The sequence below is a fragment of the Dendrobates tinctorius genome, unplaced genomic scaffold (genome assembly GCF_039654945.1).
Source record: "Dendrobates tinctorius isolate UK_male_01 unplaced genomic scaffold, ASM3965494v1 ptg000158l, whole genome shotgun sequence".
NCBI lineage: Eukaryota > Metazoa > Chordata > Amphibia > Anura > Dendrobatidae > Dendrobates > Dendrobates tinctorius.
In genome coordinates, this window is record NW_027361825.1 from 30,648,726 (window position 1) to 30,672,099 (window position 23,374).

The window sequence follows — 23,374 nt, forward strand, 5'->3', positions numbered from 1 at the left end:
ATGCTAGCAAACACAACAATCAGGCACCTCCCTCAAAGGAGGAAGGCCTGATATGCCCCTGTCTGGACTGCCATTGGTCCGGTGGTGCTTCCTGGTCAGGGCATTGCCAGAGCATAAGTGACAGGAGGGAGGTGCGGCTTATGGTGCATGCGCATTGCATGTAGAGATGCCGTCGGCCACGGACCAGTCAGAAGGGACTGCCGTGGATGTCGGATGGTGGGGGCTGCGGTGTGGGAGCAGAGGCCGGGTGAGTATGCAGTGGCAGCGTGTGCTGCTTTCCTCGCTCTGCATGTCCTCCTACCAGGTTGGGTTAGTTACTATATTATCCACCACTTTGTCTTCCACTTCCCCCCCGGTCCTCCTCCTCACTTTCTGGCAATTGTCCTATCCTCGTTTATCTCTTGTGACACTTTCCCACTGTCACCTTCGTGTCACCGTGGCTGCTCAAATATTTGGGCATCACTACATGCGATCTCCTCTGGCCTCGCTTCAAGTGGACTGGGCGAAAGGCCCAATTCTATAAATGGAAAAGTGAACAGCTCTTTGGAGTGTCCAAGTGTGGGATCAGTTGTCTCTGGGCACTGCATGGTGAGGGGAAGGAGGATTAAGGTGAGGAATATGCAGTCCAGACTCACGGCTACTGAGACTTGACCGTGTGGAACACAGGGTGGTGGTGGTGGCAAAGTGACTGGAAGCATTATTCGCTATCCAACCAACAACCATTTGACACTGGTCTGGTTCAATAGTAGGGTGCTGCAGTCCCCTTATAATTCAGACAGGAAGGTTGGGAGAGAAGATGTGGGTGTTTGTTGTGGCACAATTTCAGCTTGCCCACAGCCTTGGCCTTGCCCTCTGCATGCACTGTCACCATCACATTCAGTTCCCCGTCCCTTGTCACGCGCTTTGCCCATTTTAAATGGAGGACAATATTTTCCATGTTCACGACAAATGGCTGAATTTTAAGCAAACTTATATGTGATCCGTGTGACAGACAAACCACAGTTTCAAATAGCTGGCCTGTAGGTAGCTATTTTTATCAGCAAACTAATGTCAATAACTTTGCTAACACACTGCAACAAAAATTAAATAGAGGGCAGAAATGGCAGAATTTTGAGCGCTGTTATATGTGATCCATGTGACGAACAAACCACAGTTTGATATAGATCACCTGTGGGTAACTATTTTTACCAGCAAACTGGTGTGAATAACTTCACTAACACACTGCAGCAAAATTTAAAGGGAGGTCAGAAATGGCAGAATTTTGAGGCCACTTTTTATCTCAATCTGTGTGACGGACAAACTACAGTTTTAAGTAGCTGACCTGTAGGTAAATATTTTTACTACCAAACTGGTGTCAATAACTTCATTGACACACTGCAACAAAATTTAAAGGGAGGCCAGAAATGGCAGAATTTATAGAGCACTTTTTAGATGTGATTCGTGTGACGGAACCGCCTGTATTCCGTAGTGCCAATAAGCAAATGGAGCAGAAAAACAGTGTTCTCTGGATTGCTTTTTAAGCAAATAATCAGGATTAAGATCCCAAAAAAAATATTCCTGGCCCCTGATATCTGATGCTACGTCTAGAAATATCTGTAATAGCAGCAGCAGCAGACAGAACTGGAATGGACCCTCTAGCTATATACACTGAAGTCTGCCACATACACTGCCTGCCTAGCACTGATATCTATGCAACTTTATTTTAGTCCTCAGAAGGACTGTTATTTGAGTTGGATATGTGTATAATATATGGTATACCCACACTAAATATGAACCAAGAAAATTTCTCACTAGCTCAGCAACAACTCTTCCTACACTACCTGATTCTGTAGTAGACTGTGACGAGCATGGCGGCGTCAAATGTGATATAGACCTGATGATGCTGTGAAGTCAGTCTGTCCCTGTAATGCTACAACCAACATGGCTGTGGCATTACAGTGTGTGGCTGACAATCCCTGCATGTTCATTGGCTCTCTATAGAGCACCAAACATGCAGGGCGAGGACCCAAGCTCCCGCTGAGCAACCCCGGTAATACTCAGCGAGCTCCGAGCATCTCGAGCAGTGAGATGCTCGGGCGAGTACCAAGTAGTGGCGAGCATGCTCGCTCATCACTAGTGAAGACATAACAGCACCGCAAACTACTTACGAACCTCTGATGAATTTACCACATCAGTTTTCTGGTGAAAATTATTTTTTTCCTTACGGAAAAGTTGTTGGCTATGCATCAGTCTTCACCCACAGTCTTCTGATTCAGAGAGCCAGCTTTTGGGACTCGTTATATCTTTGCTGCAAGGTGACCTCCCTGCTTTTGCCTTTCCCTAACTTTTGATGCTCCTTAATTCTCCACAGATATTTTGTTCTTTGAGGCTCTAGGCCTCCTGTATGATTACCTTCACAATGTAGCATTCGCAAAACATAAATTGTCAGCCCCATGTCAAGGGCAACATTCTGTTGAGAAGTGCTGTATTGAATTTCCTTACTGGGCCAAAGACTCGCAATGGAATTACTTAGCCATTTGCCATCACTTCTACACTTCTGATGGAATTAAGAAGTAATTATCACAGATTTATACTCTCCTGACTCCCTTGATAGAGTCATGTCCTTGGCTATACATTTTGATAAGCAGCATTGGGAACACAGACTGGAACTCAAAACTGCTTCTACAGCTAAAATTTGGGAGATGGATATATTTACTAAGAAACCAATGCAAATTGGGGTGAAAAGGTAATTGCAGAATAAGCGCTCCTTTGTATGGGAGCCAAATGATCAGCCAAACCATTGTTTGGTCAACAGTCATCTATTGTTTATGGTGTATGTATATCTGTAACCATTTCCGTGATATTATGCAATATGAAATGTAAGTTCACATTACAATCTCTTCTAGGTGCATAGCTTAATTCCAGAAATAATAGACCCCTTACCTGGACCTCACCAAAGAGTGTACAAAATCTTAGATGAAATTTTGGTGTTTGTCTCTGAAAGAGTGAAGATGAATCAGGAGACATTAGACCCCTCCAACCCTCGAGATTTTATTGATTGTTTTCTTATTAAAATGAACCAGGTAAAATTTTCTACATATATTTATCATCTAGCCAGTAATAGGATATCTTGAGTGATAAATCCAAATAATTCATGTGAAACAGTAAAAAGAAAAATACGAAAGAACCCAATAAGAAGGTAGTTGACACTTTCACATTCCAAACCACCTGTGACAGCAGTTCCTGGTGTCCGCTGCTTCATTTTCATACCTTAAAAAGAACATGTAATGTCAATACATTATACGCTATTAGCTTGCACATATGGGGTTAATCTGCAAAATAATACCATGCTAAAGCTATGCTTTGCTGCTGCACTGAAACCGTGGCTACCGAGGGGAAATTAACTTTATTCCTCCCGGCAGCCTCAAGTTTTCAGTCACACAGATTCAGCCAGTGCAGCTTCAGTCACCGCTCAGTAATATCTGAAGGGATGTCACAGTGTACAGGGATCATCATGGTGGGCACTGATCTGATTAAGGAAAGTGCCACTGACTGGGTGTGCCTTTCCTACCCTCCCCTTACCCCTGATTGGTTCGGGCATGACAGCTGCCCTTCCATGATTTAATGAAGGTGGGATTTCTGATTGAGGCCCTGCGAGCTCGGGTGCTGCAGGAGGGTGAGCCCTGGCTTCGGTCAGTGATAGAAGGGATCAGCGCTCACCTGTCCTCGGCGGTTAGGCCCCATAGCGCGGTTCAAGCGGCGGTCACCCCTGCCGCGGCCGCTGCGGCTCAGTGTGTGCAGCCGGCGGCGGGGGGGCAGGGAGGAGGCAGGCGGTCCGGGCGCCGTACCCGCCCTCCTCGGCGTCTCCGGGAGGCCTCACCGGCGCCTGTTGGGCTGCGTGGGCGGCGGGCGGCAGGCCGGAAGTCGCCGCCCCCTCACTTCCGGTCTGGCGCCGAAGCACGTGAGGAGGCAGCGGCGCTGCAGGGCATAGTGACCAGGTCCCCGGCGGCAGCGCGCAGCGGTGGTAGCGTGCGCTCCTCACGTGCGGTACCCAGGGAATCGAGCACAGGGAGGGAGGTGTGGGGTCAGGGCAGTGGGGAGCTGTCGGTCCCAGCGGTGGGACACATTATGGGGGGCAGGAATAGCACCTCCTCCGCAGGGTCGGCGGAGGAGGCAATTAGGGCACAGGCCACGGTGCCATTAGGGGGGGACAGGGACAACCACTAGCTATTCAGCAGCAGCCGGGGTCAAGCCCGTCACAGCCACCCTTGATTATGGCTGTTAGTGCCACAAGGGGTAACTTAAATACGGAGGACACTGTGGCTACGTCTAATGACGCCCAGTTTTCGCAGGCCCAGAACAGGGTGGCTGCGGAAGGGGTTGCAGGGGTTAATGCGGATTTAAGGGGTTCCCCAGGCAGGAGGGAGGACAGGCGTAGGCGCCGGAGATCCTCGTCCTCTTATTCGTCGTCCCCACAGTCGCGGCGGGAGCGTCGCACTTCTCGGAGGAATAGGAAGAGGTCCCGGCGGTCGGGGCGCAGGGAAACTTCTCGTGGTCGTCATCATCATCGGTCCTCGAGGCGTGGCTCCCCATCTTCGGTGTCGGAGGTGTCCAGCAGGTCTGCGAGTCCTGAACATGGCCAGGGCCCTCCTCCTAGTCATCGGGAGTCGAGGGCACGGTCAAGGACTTTCAGCCTGGTCGAGGTGGCCGTGCCTCCCAGGGCTTCAAGTCGCAGCACTTTCAGTCAGGAGAGGTGTCCAGGAGCCGGAGTACCTCCATCGATGGGAGTCCCTCCTCCATCAGCGGACGCGGGTGAGTGTTCCCTTTTGGGACTAAAAAGTGCGGATAATGCTGTGGTTCTTTCAGCTCTGAAGGCGTTGCTTGGGCAATTGCCCTTAACATCCGATGTTGTGCAAAACAAAGCAAAAGTTGATACCGCGCCAGCGGGAGTATATAAAGATACCATGTTTTGTGGGGTGAGTGCGCTTGGGTCGCACGTCGACGAGGAAACTAAAACAAAAAATTTGGAATAATGGTTTTATAGATATTTGGTCGCTAATTTCTGTGGATCAACATATGGTGGATAAAGAGAGGAGAACGTTTGAGAGATTTACGGATAAAGGGCGCCAGAAGGTGGCGAAAACGATGAACAATTGGTTGCAGGCTTTTGCAGTGCTGGGTTGCATTATGGGTCAGAAGCATCCGGGTCGTTGTTCGGAGCTTTTTATTTACCAAGATTTGATTTACAACTCTTATAAGGCTCATGGTGGATCGGCATGGTGGCGGTATCACGAAGAATTCCGGAGGAGATTGGCTCTCCATCCAGATATTGGTTGGGGGGTGAAAGCGACCGAGGTTTGGTTAAGGTTGATGATGACACAAAGGCCATCTCCCTTTCCATCAGCGGCTGCTGGACAAAGCGCAACAGGTTCCAGTTCAGTGGTCGTGCGAAGACCCGGTGCCTGTTGGTTGTTCAATGAAGGGCACTGCAGATTCTACGGCCTTTGTAAGTTTAAGCACGAATGTTCGGCATGTGGCGGTTCCCATCCAGCATGTAAATGTGTGCGGCCAGCAGGAAAGTTGCCCATTAAGCCGCAGCAAACTGATAGGAAGGACGCCGGTGAGCGTAGTCGAGATGGGACCGTGGTTAGACCGTTATCCTAATAAAGAAGCGGCTGGTCAGCTGCGTTTTGGTTTTTCTGAGGGTTTTTTCATCCCGTTCCGACTGCAAAAATGCAGTGGTTTCCCGGCAAATTTGAAATCAGCCCGGGAACATCCAGAGGTTCTTGTCGAGAAGATACAAAAGGAGGTTCGTCTTGGTAGGATGGCTGGCCCCTTTTCAATACCACCGTTTTCGGAGTTTAGAGTGTCGCCGTTAGGGGTCATTCCGAAGAAGGAACCGGGTTAGTTTCGATTGATACATCACTTATCGCATCCGAAAGGGTTTTCCGTCAATGATGGGATTTCGCCCGAAGATGCATCGGTGTCTTATGCATCGTTTGATCAGGCGGTAACGTTGATTAGAACGGCGGGAGAAGGTGCTTGGTTGGCGAAATCGGATATTGACTCGGCGTTTCGTTTGCTGCCAGTGCACCCGGATTGTTTTCATTTGCTGGGTTGCCAAGTGGACGGCGAATTTTACTATGACATGTGTCTCCCCATGGGATGTTCTATCTCTTGTTATTATTTTGAGCTTTTTAGTTCATTTTTGGAATGGGTAGTGAGATGGGAATCGGGGAGCAGGTCCGTTACCCACTACCTGGACGATTTTCTTTTTGTTGGCCCAAAGGGCTCGGATTTGTGTAACAGGTTGCTTATGGCGTTCACGACCATGGCTGAGAGATTTGGTGTGCCATTGTCCCAAGAGAAGACCATCGGCCCGGAGCAAGTTTTATCGTTTTTGGGCATCGAAATTGATACGGTCGCAATGGTGTACCGTCTTCCCAGTGAGAAAGTTCAAAAATTGATGTCGCTGATTGATGGATTCATGTCTGTTAACAAGGTGACCCCTTTTACAGATGCAATCGCTGTTAGGTCTCTTGGTTTTTGCCAGCAGAATCATGCCAGTGGGCAGGGTTTTTTCGCGGAGGCTATCCTTAGCTACGAAAGGTGCGTCTAGCCCCCATCACAGGGTGCGGGTTACAAAGACTATGAAGTCGGATTTGGAAGTGTGGCGTTTGTTTTTGGAAAAGTTCAATGGTCATACCTGTTTCATGTTGCCCCGCCGCATGGCTCGTGATATGGGATTACGTTTCACGGGAGATACAGAGGCTGGTTTTTCGGTGGTTTTTGAGAACAGGACGTGTAGGGAGCCGTGGCCGGAGGTTTGGCGGAGTTCGGAGTTATGTCGGGACGGGACGTTATGTGAAATTTTTGCCATTGTCGTTTCGATTGAACTTTGGGGTGAGTTACTCAGTAACCAAGAGATTCATATGCAGACTGCTGATTTGCGCGTTGCTAGATGTATCAATCATATGTCGTCCAAGTCGCAGCCGGTATTGAGCCTGCTGCGTCGGTTGGCTTTATTGAGCCTGAGATTTAATATCTGGCTTCGAGCTCAATTGGTACAAGAAAGTGATCTTTGCATGTCTAACTCTTCCATTCACCCTGATTTACAGGTGCTATCAGGTTCTTGCCCCAATGCTCTCCAGGAGGTTTTTCGATGTCCGCCGCACCTGTGGGAGTTGGTCGCGAACAGCTGATGTCGCTGGTTCGCTCGTCGGTGACTGCGTCTATGTGGCAAGCTTACGGTAAGGCGTGGAAGGAATGGTGTTTAGTGGCGGGTTCCAGGCCGGTGCAAGACTGCGGGGAGGCGAGATTGCAAGTGGTAATAGAGTACCTCTGCCATTTGAGGGATAGGGGTTTGTCGGGGACATCAGTACAGCAGCGTTTGTCGGGTATTGCCTTTCATTTTCAATTGTTAGGTTGGGGGGATGTGACGAAATCCTTTATTATTCGGCAAGCCATTAAAGGGTGGAAGAGGATTCATCCTACTAGTGAGTGTCGGCGTCCCATTTCGCTAGCCTTACTGGGCCAGCTGATAGAGATTTCGCAAAAGGTCTGTAGTTCAAAGTTCGAAGCGGCCCTCATATCCGCGGCGTTCAGTTTAGCATTTTTTGGAGCATTAAGGGTTGGGGAATTAGTTCCGCGTGGAAAAAATGGTTCAGACTGTGGATTACTAGTTGGGGATGTGGTTTTCTTGGACACAGCGGTGCGGGTACGCATAAGGAAGTCCAAGACTGATACATTGGGTCGGGGTTCTTGCGTGTTGCTGAATGCCTCAAACTCCCCGACGTGCCCGGTTGGTTTGCTGACGGTATACTTGGATGTTAGATGCGGTGGTGAATTTTTCTTCACGCACGTAGATTCATCGCCATTGACGAGATACCAATTCCAGGCGGTATTCAATAAATGTTTGAAGGGGGTGGGAGTGCCGGTTCGTGATTACGGCACACATTCTTTTCGAATTGGGGCTGCTACGGAGGCTGCTAAGGAAGGTTTGCCCGATGAAGAAGTTCAGCGGATCGGGAGGTGGCGTTCAGCGTGTTTTGCTAGGTACATTCGTCCGGATCTATTGTACTAACGTTTCAATTCTTTCTGCAGATCCGGTTAGACCAACGGTATGGCTGCTGGGACACTCGTATATATTTTGGGCAGCGCAGCGAGCGGAATGTCGCCCTGGTGGGAGACATTTAGGCTTTCGAGATGTGTCCTGCATGTGGAGAGGCATCCGGGGGTTGCAATGGCCGCAAGTTCTCCCGGAAGTGGTGTCGATTTCAAGAGGAATCAGGGGTCCGACAATTTTGGTTTTGCATGCAGGGGGAAATGATTTATGTTCCTACAAGATGGCGGAGCTCCTTACAATGATGCGAGCCGACATGGAGCGATTTCATGGTTTTTTTCAAGAATTGGTTTTCGTATGGTCAGAAATTGTTCCGAGGGCAGTGTGGCAAGGAGCGAGGGATGGTATAGCCGTGGAGCGTACCAGGAGGAACATAAATGCTCGGATTTCTAAGTTCGTTCGCGAGCGTTTTGGGGTAGTGGTTAGGCATAGACAGTTGGAAGGGGACAATGCTGCATTGTTGAGACCCGATGGTGTACATCTGAATGATATCGGGCTCGATATTTTTCTCTCTGGTCTCCAAGATGGCATTGAGTAGGCATTGCTGTTGATGGGTGGGGGTCGGAGTCCTGTCTGAGGTCAGGATCCTCCGTGGCGTTGGAGAAGTTATTGCACGAAGCTACGGCTTGCCGGCTGACTTGCCTGCGTCTATGGAGCGGGGCATTGAGCGGCTAGCGCGTTTTAAGAAAGCTAAGTGCCTGTTTACAAAAGGTTGTTAAATTTTATAAAAGAATTTTAATAAAGCTGTGACCGACTTTCACCAATCATTGGTTTTCAGTGTCTAATTAATAGTGGTTAAGAGGGGCTGAGGAAATGCGTTAAGGGGTTATCTTCCCCTCCTTTTAGGTCAACACAGTCTGGTGGGCACTGATCTGATTAAGGAAAGTGCCACTGACTGGGTGTGCCTTTCCTACCCTCCCCTTACCCCTGATTGGTTCGGGCATGACAGCTGCCCTTCCATGATTTAATGAAGGTGGGATTTAAGTATGGGGAGCCAATTGGGATAAAGAAGGGATTAGCACAGCCCCTTCCTATGTACATAAAATCCTGGGATTTTAGCAGCCCTTCCTCTTCCTCCGTTCACTGCGGTCCTGGAAGTGCTTTTCCCACCCTCCCTCCCCTTTTTGTTACGAATTTGCTGATGTTATGTTGTTTCGTTCTTTTATTTGTAGTTATTACAAGTCACGGCGTTGGAGAAGTTATTGCACGAAGCTACGGCTTGCCGGCTGACTTGCCTGCGTCTATGGAGCGGGGCATTGAGCGTCTAGCGCGTTTTAAGAAAGCTAAGTGCCTGTTTACAAAAGGTTGTTAAATTTTATAAAAGAATTTTAATAAAGCTGTGACCGACTTTCACCCATCATTGGTTTTCAGTGTCTAATTAATAGTGGTTAAGAGGGGCTGAGGAAATGCGTTAAGGGGTTATCTTCCCCTCCTTTTAGGTCAACACAGTCTTAGGCCGGGATCACACATGCGAGGAATACGGCCGAGTCTTGCATGTCAATACCCGGCACTCGGGAGCGGAGCGTGCGGCCGCATAGCAATACATGGAACCGCAGGCTTCGCTCCTGAGTGCCAGCGGCAGTGCTGTGTATTAACATGCGAGACTCGGCCGTATTCCTCGCATGTGTGATCTCGGCTTTATTCTCATTTGCACATGGAAACACGAGAATGGAGTGAAACATAAAGGGAGAAGATTCAGATTAGATATTAGAAAAAAACTTTTTGACAGTGAAAATGTGATCAATGAGTGGAACAGTCTGCCACGAGACATGATGAGTTCTCCTTCAATGGAAGTCTTCAAACAGAGGTTGGACCGTCATCTGTCTGAGATGGTTTAGTGAATCCTGCATCAAGCAGGGGGTTGGACACGATGACCCTTCCAACTCTATCATTCAATGATACTATGTACATATTTACTATAGAGTGTGAAGAAATTAAATGAAAACCAGAGCAATGTTGTAAAACTCCACCTTCTCTACAAAGAGAGAGTGTCATGGAAATGTAATTTGCATTGTGGGAACCGTTTCAGAGGGTAAAAAGGAATCAAAGTGGCAGCAGTCAGCCTAGAAAGTTTTCATAAAATCCATTGCTATTAAAGAAAACTTGTATATCAGGGCTAAAATGATTTTATGTGTATTTTTTGTGTCTTTTTAAATCTTGTGTCTGTATATAGGAAAAACAGAATCCCAACTCGGAGTATACCGAAAAGAACATGCTGATGTCACTGATACAAGTATTTTTTGCTGGAACGGAGACGATCAGTAGCACATTAAGACATGGTCTTCTCATCCTCTTGAAACATTCTGAGATTCAGGGTATAATACATGCTTGGTTAGCCACATGGTCAGGATCCTTCAAACTGTCTATGGTACAATATTGTTTTTTTTTTTGTCTTTTTGTCCTGCAGAAAAACTTCATGAGGAGATTGATCGAGTCATTGGGGACAATCGTTGCCCAAGTATCGAAGACCGAATCAAGATGCCATATACAGATGCTGTAATTCATGAAATCCAAAGGTTTAGTGATGTTCTACCTCTAAATGTCCCACATTCCGCAGTAAATGACATCAAATTTCATGGATATAACATTCCAAAGGTAACAACCCAAAGCTCATACTAATTTCTACTTCCCTGGCTATTTAGCTAAATCTGATGCTGTCAAGTCAAAATGCTGCAAAACATCTTGTGGGCAAAAAAGCTTAAAAAGTAGAATTGCATTTGCATTTTTTCACTTCCAAATAACTCCAAATGACCATATCACAATCTTTTTTTAGTTGGATTTTTTTTAACTGAAATATACACATCAAAATAACTCTTTAAAAAAAATGCTAAACGTTTTAGCCCCTGTTTTTTTTATTCCATTTTTTTGTTGCAGTTTTGTGTTTGGGGACATTTTTTCCTTTTAATAGACTCAGTAATGAAATTTGGAGCCTTTTTGTTTCAAGCAGAACTGACACTTTCTCCTTTTTTCACTTGCAAAACACCAGCACCATGTGCACTATGGTGACTTTTTCCACTGAAATGACTACGAGGCTTATTTTAAGTACCATTCTCTTTTTTTTATTTCAGCACTAGACTGGTGCCACTAATGTCTGTTCCTTCCCCCTAGTTATATATGTGGCACCCCTGGAGTCCGGTTGCCACAGTGGCATTGCCTCCCTCTCAGGGGGTGATGTCATGCTTGGAGGCAAAGAGGTTTCCCCTTGCCAGGTAACACCAGCATCCAACACTTTTCCTGACTTCAAACCAGAAGGGGGAGCTCTAACACCTGGTTTCAGGAAAGCTTCCCTATAAGTTCTGGCCTGGAGGTAGGGGTTAGTCAGTCTGTGAGAGAGAGTGAGAGAATTAGGGAAGTGAAAGAGAACCTGGGGAGTGCAGCTGTGACCAAGCTTACCCCAGAACTGAGTGCTAGAGACCGGACGCCGGAGTCCGTGGCTGCTTGGGTACAGAAGTCCCAGCAGCTAAATCTGGAGGACAGGGGACTATTGGTCTGGTCCCATCAACCACCCGTCAGCATAGCAGCACCCTAGAAGGAGCGACACCTGTAGTAGGCTCAAGCTGCCTGCCATTCGGGCAAGGACTTAACGACAAGGAGGAACTGAGGCCCAAGCATAGCTTTAGGCAACCAGGACCTCAGAAGACAGCGCAATAGGAAGGCCTCCAAACTAGAGTTGAGTGACTTTGGTCGGATCGGGTTTCATGAAACAAAATTTGTTTCAGATGAAACTGGCCTGACTAGGGCAAAAAAAGTCGGAGTTTCGTCCGAAACCCGACCCCAAAGCAAGTCAGTGGGGAATAAAAGTCGGCATTGAGTGGATCCTTTTTGCACAATACTTCACTGATCCTAGTTCGCTGCTGTGTTCCCGGGGAAAACACTCCACTGTTGGTTGTATAAACTCGCACAGTCTCTCAGCTTACCACCCTGCTCTGAAAGCATGGATGGCCTAGGGGCTGATTCCCTGATGCTTCTTAGCTTTGCTCCTGAAGGAAGCGCATGGCATGGCTTCCAAGAGCGTTCTTTCCTCCACCTTCTTCTTCACTGAAAACAACAACTCTCGACTCTTCCCCCTCCCAGTTAGGGAATGTGTTGTGAATTCGCTTTCTGGCCTACCTCTGGTTACTAGTGAAGGTAGTGGAGCTGGTTGTATTGACAGAGAGGTCGCAAGTTCTCTTTCCAGGCTCCCCCTGGTGGTTACTGGAGGTAATGGAGCTGATCTAATTAACAGAGGCCTGCCACCTAATAATGAGGAGGATGACTGGAGATCTGGAGTTTCTGACTGGATTTAAGACAGCCAACTCCCTCTATTCCTGCTGGTGATTTTTTCCTGCCCCCTGAGGTCTTAGTTTCCAGCTCAGTCCCTGCATGCTCAGCTAAGTGTTCTTTTGCAATTGTTCACATTTGATCTGGTTTTGTCTATTTCAGTTTTGTGTTCAGCCAGCTCCGGCTGAGGCTGTGCTGAATTTCCATCATGTTACTGCTTGTGCCAGTTTGTTTTTGTCCCTTATTAGATTGGCATATTCTGAAAGCAGAGCAAAAAGAGGCCAGAGTGCTGATATAGTGGGCGAAGTCCAGTGACTTCAGTATTTTTCTATCAGACGTGTTGGGCATTTTTTTGAACCAGGGTTTTTTGCGTGATTGCAGACAGAGTCTTTCCTTTCCTGTCCTGTCTAGTTAGAGTGGGCTCCATCGTTTGCTCAGTCTATTTTCCTACCTGCGTTTGTGTTTTCATCTTGTCTCACCAACAATATATGTGTTAGGCGTCAGGTTTCTGCATCTACTCTGCTGAAATCCAGAGTCTCACATTCTGCGGTCTCCTGCTGTCTTTCTACTGCAGAGGAGATTACTTTGCATCAGACCGCTCCAGAGACTAAGTCCCTCTGTGCTCCTACTGGGCATGCTCACGAGATGATCTCCCATTGGAGATGGGGAGTCTTGTGCCCAGGTCCTGTTCCAGATCTCATTGGTCTAGGGCACATGCCGCACACATGGTTGGTCTAGAAGGACGCAGCTCCTCTGTCTTAGGTCCTGCTCCTGTGACCAGATACCGTGTGTGCATTTTCCTGAGGCCTGTGACACTAACAGGCTCAGCGTTTTTGTATGTTTGTTGCGGCACCTCTGTATGTGAACAGAGCCCGCTCTGCGCACTTCGGGTAAAGTTGAACCCATGCGCATTATACCGCCATATTGCTCCTCTGTCATTACCTAGCAGCGGTGTAACACCTACTGCACGGTGGACCCCGAGCGGCGAAAACACTTTATTATTATTTTTATTTAGTGCTTTCCGCCGTTCCTAACAATATGTGTTTGGGGGCTATCTATTCCTTTTGGGGTCGGCTCTGGGGCAGTTTAGATTTCCTCTTTCTTGCTTTAGGCTTATTTAGTTTTCCGGCTGTGTCGAGGCGTCTAGGATCATCGTAAGCACGCTCCACGGCTACTGCTAGTTGTGTGGATAGGATCAGGGGTCTACAATCCGCTTAGTTACCAACCTCTCTGGTTTTCTGTGGCTTAGCTTGGTCTTGCTTTCCGCCTCGGTGACCCAATCATAACAGGAATGTCTGCAAAGCTCTAAGCTTTAGACAAGTAAGGGAGTGAGGTACATTGTGTGTGTGAGTTGTGGTCTCTAGCAGCGAAAGCATAACTCCCATTGCTCACAAAACACATGCAAACATATTTAACCCTTTTGTGGCGGTAAAGACGTAGGGCGCCGCATAAGAACTTTACCGGTATCCCTGGGGCTCCACCTGTGGGGAGCAGAACCATCCCAGCTGCGTCACCATCGGCCCCAATGGTCTCCTTAAGCAGCATCGGCCATCCATTGCCGAACACCACAGGTGGTGTCACGTTAAATTCACTATAAACTTTCCCTTAGCATTTTTATTGCACTCCCAGGGACACGGACAGGGTCACCGCTGCCATGACATCTTCTAAAGAACTGACTAGCCCAGACCAAGTGCCCCACAGCCCTGGTGGGTGCCATATATACTTACCACCCGCTGCCATCAGCTGCCTCCGGCACCGTTCCGGTCTTGCTCCTCTATCTTGTGACCATAACTGTTGAGTGACTGGATGTCAGAGGTAACGGTCACAAGCTCTTAATTCAAGTCTGTGAGAGTTTCGTTCTGGCTCTTATTGACTTACATTGAGTTGTGACTTCCGGATCACATACTGTAGCAAAAACTGGAACAATCTGACAAGTCACAACTTTCAGAAGAAAAGAAGAGCAGCCGCCGATAACAGATGAAGAAGGCAGTTAAGTATGATGTAAGAGGGTGGACATGAGCCCTGTCACTCTCAAGAAGACGTTGAGTCAAGATGTAAAACAGTTATTGTGAGTGCTTATATTTCTGTTATAAAGAAAATTATTTTATCCCTATGGCTGGCCTGTGTGCGTCAGGTGTTTTAGGGTTATTCACAAGGTCGTCCCCAGGGAGAGCAGGAGGGTGGCCCTATAGGTGAACCAGTGGGAAAGTAGATAGAGAATATAGGAAGTAGTTGGTCAGTGTTGAGTAAGCTATTGGAGAGGAGGTGAAAGGAGGACAGGTTGTGAAACTAGAAAGCTGAGCACTTCAAGAAGCTGATTCCAGAAGTGGCAGGATATCTCTAGCAATTGGGAACCCCTGCAGAAAGGAAAGCTTTTAAGTCTGGAAAATGTACTGTCCAGCGTAAAAAGGGAACCTTAAGAAAGGCAGTGCCCTGCTGTGAGTACTAAACAGGGATCACTTTCTCAAAGAGTGACCACTGGGACTGATATAGACAAAGATACCGGGTATTGTGAACATAGCATTACACATAGACCCTTATGACCCTAGCTCTAAGAAAACACAGGCATTTCCGACTTCTACCAATGACCCTTGAGGTGCCTGTTGCTGAGAACAAATAGCAAAGTGTAACTGAGAATGGAGCCAGTGTATTGTGTGGAATATGGAGGAGAATGTATGACCTTTTATTCCGCTTACCAGTTTGGCCGTGTATAAAAAGGACATTATTTTTAAGGACTGGTTTGGCTTATTGATCAAAATGTTAAAAGGGAGTGGGATTGCCCTCAGTGCATTGTAAATGGAGATGGAAGCAACTGATTTAGGCACAATGTTGTACACACCAACGAACGACACTCAATTTCCTGCAGTTGGCCCAGCATGGAAAAGGCGGCCCACTCACACGACAACCACCGGGAGCCAGTTTACAACGAGACTAAATGCAATGAATCTAGATTAGCAACAACACTCCAATGCTGCATTAAAATGCATAATTAGTGCTTTAAAGAGTATTCAAAAAGGTGTTTCATGTTAATTTTAGAGCACAACCTCAATATGAACACACCTTTAGTGTCAGCCAAGGGCACACGATGAAAAGTGAAAAGGATACTGATCTATCTTTTGATATATTTTTGCAAAATGGTTGCAGGCTCTTACCAAAGTTTCACCTTACTTTTTCGTTTTCTCTTATTCATTTCTAGAACTAGTGTTTATTTTTTTTACAAATGGCTAATCAGCCCTCCTGCCATGTCTGTTTCAGTAAATTCATCCATTTTCCAGAGAATAACAATTTTGGCTGTTCTGTCATTATTCGTCTTTATACGTAATGATGCTTTTTAATCTATGCTGCCCGGTTCGGACTGTATGGAGACATACTCATTGTTGCCTTCATTACCTATACACTGTTCTTCTTCTATACAGGGTACTGATGTGTATCCCCTTTTGTACTGTGCTCTCAGAGATCCGGAATATTTTGAAACTCCAAATAAGTTTAACCCCAATCATTTCCTGGATCAAAATGGCAGCTTCAAAAAAGAAGAAGCTTTCATTCCATTCTCCACAGGTATTAACCTTCTACTAGAGATGAATGAATAAACTTGCAGGGCTCTGATCTGGTGACCACATCTGTATTTTATGGCTGGGTGCCCTACAAAATGACTTCCACCTAATGGCATCCCTGGCGTCTCTTCTGACTTGTAAGCCATTGCTGATGCCTGACACTGGGGCTACTAATTAGTCCAGCAGCCAAGGAATTCTGATGTGTCCGCTGAACCAGGTGCCTGTGAATCGATTTTCTTGTCTGTACCTAGAACCATGTTACAGGTGATTATCTTTCACCAATGATGCAAAGACAGCAGGCATAATTTTACTACTAAGGCACTAAATGATACTGGGGTTACGCGGTCACTTGTGTCAAGCAACAGCAGCTGTCAGGCAAGTCGCATATGTCTTGCATTGACGTCTATAGAAAATGAGCCTTTTGGCCAACAACACAAAATCAAACCCATTCGGAAACATATGTGACTATGTCGCAGTGCGACACCATAAAGACACCATACGACACTGATATTTCAGTTGCACTTGACATGAGTAGCCCTCTAGTTTTATAAAGTGTATGTCCACCTTCAAATTTTTTTTTAGAATGTTCTCCACAAAAAAATTCTAAAAATTTAGAATGCTTCTTTTTTTGTGACCTAAAATCTTTAAAAACTATGTAGGTCATTGGCAATCACACATGTATACATGAAAGAGCATGGGAATAATGCGGATCACTAGATTTCACAATACAGACTGTATACATTATTAAATAGAATTATTAGACCAGATGAGGCTGATGTACTTACTTTGAAAATCCATGTCTCAGGCTCAGCAACTTTATTCAGCCATCTTTCCAAGAAAAAGTTTAGTCAAGAGATAAGCCTTGCTCTCATATCTTCCACAGTTCACATAAGGTCTTTTTGGGACATTGAGAGGTGAGTTATTAGCATTAGGGACCATCCAAAATTAAGGTACACCTTGTGGTGGATGGATTTTTTTTTATCTCTGGATCAAAAAATACTAACTAAGTATCTTAAGTTTTTTTTATATGGAGCAATAATGGAGTTTAAGTATTCATTAATTGCAGTGTTTCCCGACACGTAGTGTATGAAAATTTCTGTATAACCATAATATTAAAATGAGCAGTTTAGAAGTTCAGCTAAATAACTTATGAGTCAAAGTATATTTCGTATGCTAAGCATGACTGACAATTGCAGCTTGTACTGAGCAGTGTGAGATCTCAGCAGCAGCAGGAAGGAGGAACGCTGAGGAGCTGTCTATCAAGCTAGGTTGGTGAAGACTGAGTTTACATTTCAGAATGATTACTCAGCCATTTTGACATAGGTTATCAAAGTAAGTACACAAGCTTCATCAGCTTTATGAGACTTAATAAGTAACATGAACAGATTATATTCAACTTAACATCTCACTTTATTACTAGCAATATAATTATATCTAGGATATAAAAAAAACTATTATTGCAGCACATTATACCTGTGACCAAGCAATCACAGGATGAACTTCCATAGTGGGAGAAAGAAAAGTAATAAACCTTTTAAAAAGGTTTACAAATATTAATAAAAACACAAAATGTAAAAGTAAAACTAAGCCCTTTTTCCTGATTGATTACATGAAAATAATAATATGGATAATAAATAAAAAATACTCATTTGGCTAATTTGTAACTGTTCGAATTAACAAACTACCATGCTATTTATACTGCACGGAGAATGGTGTGAAAAAAGCATAATAAGTAGCAGATTAAAAATATGTATGTACATCAAAATAGTACCAAATAATTATAGCCTGCCCAGCAAAAAAGTACAAAAAAAACGGACAATGACATTGAGGTCCACTAACATAAAAAACAAACCAAAATCAGTTTTGTATAACCTTAGCTACAACGACTTATAGATTAAGTCCAAAACTATTTTTTTTTTTACCATTGGCCTAAAAATTAACAAGCAGGCAGTTAATAACAGAGACAACTATCTGACCAGTGATTCAGCTGTTCTGCGTCAACAGAGTAGCTCTTCTCTTCTGGGCTGTATTGTGAATGGGGCGTGACTACCAATGTCACGCTGGGAGTAGGCTGTCAATCAGCAGTCACGCCCCGTCAACAGAGCAGAGCAGAAGAGAAGTCACTTCTCTGTCAATGTGACGTCAGCAGAAGCCACAGAATTGGCATCTGGTGCTGTCTTTGACCGCTGTGTGCAAGCATAGATTGACACTGGGCACAACACACAGGTAGGTGCAACTACCTTATCTGCCTGTTAGTTCTCAGGTCCTTTGTAAAAAAGTTAAATATTCCTAAATGACCCCTTTAATCTTGACATGTTCAGTTTACAATACAGTGAGAAATAGAATTGAGTGAATATATGGAAATGAAATCTATTTAAATATTCAAAAAATCTACATTCGCCAAAATGGCGATTTTTTTTTTTGTAATTTATATGTGAATTCAGCAAAATGGCACCTGCTGGGCACTATTTTTCTGAACCGTAGAGGGTCATCACAAGGTTAAAAAAAAAAATACTAATACTCACCTTGTTGCTCACCTCATCACTGTCTCTGCTACTCACTGTCACCCGTCCTGCCATCATTGCATCTTCTTATTACCGCTGCAAGTGCTGAAATCCATGAGCCTCAGTCCTATGTCGGGAGTTCCGGCTCTGATGAATTCCAGGACAGTTCTTGCAAGGTCATGAAACACATCGGGTCGTACAAGCTTGAGCAGAACACTCTCTGACCTTGTCAGAGCCCGAAGTCCCAGTCTAGCATGAGGAAGCCCGGGGATTAAGCGCTTGTGGCAGTGATCAGAAGGTACCACAAAGTTGAGCATTTGCATCTTTGCTTCATTTAAGAGAAGCCATATTCTCTGGTGGTCCCAGCAACTGGATCCTCATGCATCAGCTCATTACCCCCTATCCTATGCATAGAGGATAACTTGTTGTATTGATAGTAACCTTTTAAAGAACTACTGGATATTCTACATTTTATCCTGTAATGGTGAGCCAGCAAAGTATCTGGTGCTCTCCTAACAACATATCAGGACTCTCACATGACTTACAGTACAGGGCTTTTCTATATACGCTATACTATATGAAATTCCAAAGTGAAAATATATGTAGATATATTCTACTGCATTTTTTGCGCTATTTGTCATTTTTACTATAATTTTTTTCCTACCCATTTTCAGGAAAGAGGATCTGTGCCGGTGAAGGACTTGCTAAAATGGAGTTGTTTCTCTTCTTTACAACCATCTTACAGAAGTTCAAGCTAACCACTAAGATGCATTTAACTGAGGCTGACATCAGCCCTAAGATGACTGGGTTTAGCAATGTGCCGATATCTTACGAGCTCTCATTTGTCTCTCGTTAGGTGATCATTTGCTCAGGAGGACATTGTGCCATATTAGTTAGTCACCTTAAAAGCACTAGATGAGAGTAAAAAATCTCAGACCTGATTCCAGATATATCAAAGCCTTCTTGATACAACTACTCAAAATTGCATTGTTAATTGACTATCTAGTGGGATGGCCTTTTCAAAGAAGATTGCTTGAACTGAAATCTGTCATGGAAAATTAATTCTACATAATAGGGTGTTATTTTAGAGAGGTTTAATTGTACCTACAGAACGTTCAAATAAAGAGACTATTCACTCCCTTACCAAAGAGACAAATGTCCTGATTTATGGGTCTTACCATGTTAAAGGGATGAAACAAATAGCATCATCCAGAGTCCACCACCTACCACATCCCTTTAGTGCCCAAAATCCCAAAAGAAAAAATACAGGTGGCTGAAAACTTTAAAAAATTCTTCTCATACAATTAAAGTATTGAAGAGGTAATTATGCAGATTTTCCTGCACAATAGAAATACACCTACCAAATGTTTCTAGATAAGAGGAGAGGTGATTGTTACACACTGAAGGCCACTGTACACATAAAGGGCCTGTCACACTAAGCGATATCACTATAACGTCACTGGTTTTTGTGACTATATAGCGATATTGCTAGCGATATCGCTGTGTCTGATACTTACCTCCGACCGCTTCCCCGCTGGTTATCGTTGATCGCGCGAGCACGTCCTGGACCATTTCTCGTCGTCAGCTTCCTGCTGGGCTTCCTGCTGTGACGACGAGCGACGCGTGGACGCGGGCGGGAGGATGTCAGGATCGCCTCGACTGACAGGTAAGTAGCGACCCCCGACCCCTGTGATGTCGCTGGTGAGATCTGCCTGTGTGTCAGCTCACTAGCGACCACTTAGCGATGTACCAGCGATCCTGACCGCGTCATATCGCTGGTCGGGATCGCTGGTACATCGCTAAGTGTGACAGTACCTTAAGATAGCTAATGGCTGAACAATCATTCAACTGACAGCTACGTTTCCCCAACTAACCTCATGAACAGGAACACTCAGCTTGATGGTGTGCTCCTGTGTTCTCACTGAGAGGGAAGGTAAAAGATTATATTCAAAGAGAATAAAGGGATCAACCACTGAAATTCAGCAAGCCATGACCTTCTCTCTACCTTGGAGAGGAGAAGACCAGCAACAACATTCTGAAGGTGTACGGTACGTGCTTGAAGAAAGGACAACAATCTTGACCCAATGTAAATATATAAACATCAGTACTGAAATGACGAAGAGTAGAAGTAACTTACTGCACAAGTGATATTTATTTTGATCCAGCAAGTGATAGACATGGCCCAACATTGCAACAGACATTGGTCTTTATCGGGGACATACATAATAATAGCTGGAAAGGGGTCAGTGGATTCGACACTAATCAGGCCGTGATGTGTCTTAGCACTGCATCCACTTACCCCTTTCCGGCTCTTCTTATAGATGTCTGATAAAGGTTGGTCTTGGTTAAAATGTTGGACCATATCTATCACTTGCCAGATCAAAATAAATATCATTAGATACAAGAGCTAAAGCCAATAATGAAGTGTGCCTTGCAACGGAGACCAAAAGCAATAGAAAAAGTATTTGGGGGTATGTGAAAAGCAAAAGAAAAATAAAAGATGCTATAGGATTTTTACAGGCTGAAAAGGGGTGAGGTCATCAAAAATGATGTTGAGAAGGCCAAACTTTTAACTTCTAATTTGCATCTTTGTTCTCTAAGAAAGCAAATGTAACATCAACAGATCTTCAGCGCAACTATCTAAAGAATAAAATAATGCACACTATAAGTAGAGAGATGGTGAAGTAACATTTAGCAAATTTCAATGAATTTAAATATCCAGGTCCAGATTAATTAAATCCTAGGATACTGAAATAGTTAGCAGAGGAAATTGCAGAACAACTAGCAAAAATCTTTGAAAAATCCTGGAGAACAAGAGACGTCCCAGAAGATTGGAAAAGGGCAAATGTTGTCCCTATCTTCAATGAAGGAAACAAGATGGAGTCAGGAAATTACAGGCCAATGAGTTTTACTTCAATACCAGGAAATATCTTTGATCAAATTATTAAACAACATATATGTAAGTACTTGGATATGAATACAGTAATTAACCAAAGTCAGCATGGGTTTATAGCAAACAAGTCATGCCAGACTAATCTAATTTCCTTCTACATCTGGGCAAGAAAAACGAAAATTACATCTACAGAATGGGAGCAATAGAACTAAGCAACAGCATGTATGAAAAAAACTTGGATGTACTAAGGGTACAATCCCACATTCAGGATTTGCTGCCGTTTTGATGCTGTGTATTTATGTAGTGTCAAAAATGGATCCGCCAGATGTTACAGCATAATGTATGGGATTTCTAGAAACCCCATGTCCACTGTGCATTTGTGCACCGGCGGATCATCCATGGAAACTGACTTCAGTTCTGCAGCATTTTAAATTTTCTTAAGAAGATGCTAGTCTCTGCAACAGAAATTTCTACAATAGAATATATTGGATGCGGTAAATCCCCATGGTTCAGTCAACACATGCAGATTTTTCTGCATGAAGAGAATGCAACATTTTGGTCCAGTGAAAATACGCTACATCTAAAACGAAGCTACTTCCTGATCATTGACACATATCCTAATAGATCAAAAACTGCACATGAGTCAACAGTGTGATGCAGCAGCAAAATAGGCATACACAGTTCCGGATTGTATTAAGAGAACCATAGAGTCTAGATCACATGAAGTATTTATCCCCTTTTACTCCTCCTGGTCAAACCTCATATGGAATACTTTGTTCAGTTCTAGGTACCATATTTTAAAAAAAATATTGAAAAACTGGAGCAAATTCAGAGAAGAGCTACCAGGATGGTGAGTGGACTGCAAAGTATGTCCTATCAAGAACGGTTAAAGGATATGGAAATGTTCAGCTTGCAAGAAAAGAAGGCTAAGAGTAGACTTAATAGCTGTCTACATATATCTGAAGGGATGTCACAGTGTAGAGGGATCATCCTTATTCTCATTTGCACATGGAAACATGAGAAACAATGGAATGAAACTGAAAGGAAGAAGATACAGATTAGATATTAGTAAAACTTTATGGATGGTCAATGAGTGGAACAGGCTGTCATGAGAGGTGGTGAGTTCTCCTACAATGGAAGTCTTCAAACATAAGAAAAAATTCAATAAAACTTACATATGAAAGGTAGACTCACCAAACCCTGACTGATGCACTAGCAGGATGCAGCAGACCTCTATTGATAAAAGCTTAGGGCAGCACAGGTGCAACCCACTGATGAAGACAGCCAGTAACCAAAAGAAAAAGAGGAGCTGGCTGCCTAGTGGGAAAAATGCACACAGATAAGGCTTGCATAGGACCTCAGTCACACAGATCTGTGTGGTGTAAAATGTCTGAACAGCCCATTGATCACGCCCATAGTATTAGCAGGCGGGCTGCTCAGCACTATATACATGCATCACACAGAAAAACCAAGCCAACATAAAGATCCCCAGCTGCATCCTGCAAAAATGATAAAAAGTGCAAAAAGATTTTAAAAAATGGAGTATTAGCTACTATTTTGGCCAAAGCAGATAAGCTTGCAACCCGAGCGTCAAGGGTCTCCAGATTTTGTGAGACCCTAACACTAAATCAGAACAGCTAACATAAGAAAAAATTCAAAAAACTTACATATGAAAGGTAGACTCACCAAACCCTGACTGATGCAATAGCAGGATGCAGCAGACCTCCATTGATAAAGGCTGGGGCAGCACAGGTGCATACCACTGATGAAGACAGCCAGTAACCAAAAGAAAAAGAGGAGCTGGCTGCCTAGTGGGAAAAATGCACACAGATAAGGCTTGCATAGGACCTCAGTCACACAGATAAGTGTGGTGCAAAATGTCTCAACAGCCTATTGATCACGCCCATAGTATTAGCAGGCGGGCTGCTCAGCACTATATATATGCATCACACAGAAAAAACCAAGCCAACATAAAGAGGTCCAGCTGCATCCTCCAAAAATGATAAAAAGTGCAAAAAGATTAAAAAAAATGGGGTATTAGGGTATCACTCGCAAAATCTGG

At 44.6% G+C, this 23,374-nt stretch overlaps 1 protein-coding gene across 1 annotated transcript in view; it reads left to right on the forward strand.

Moving 5' to 3' along the window:
• LOC141052037 (cytochrome P450 2G1-like) overlaps positions 1-22,892 on the forward strand; it is a 129,508-nt gene extending 106,616 nt beyond the window's left edge. The window contains exons 5-9 of the mRNA XM_073549216.1: positions 2,886-3,062; positions 10,275-10,416; positions 10,509-10,696; positions 15,778-15,919; positions 19,094-22,892. Coding sequence (XP_073405317.1) covers positions 2,886-3,062; positions 10,275-10,416; positions 10,509-10,696; positions 15,778-15,919; positions 19,094-19,275 — 831 coding nt within the window. The 3' untranslated portion in view covers positions 19,276-22,892. The remainder of the gene's footprint in view (positions 1-2,885; positions 3,063-10,274; positions 10,417-10,508; positions 10,697-15,777; positions 15,920-19,093) is intronic.
• Positions 22,893-23,374: the final 482 nt, after the last annotated feature.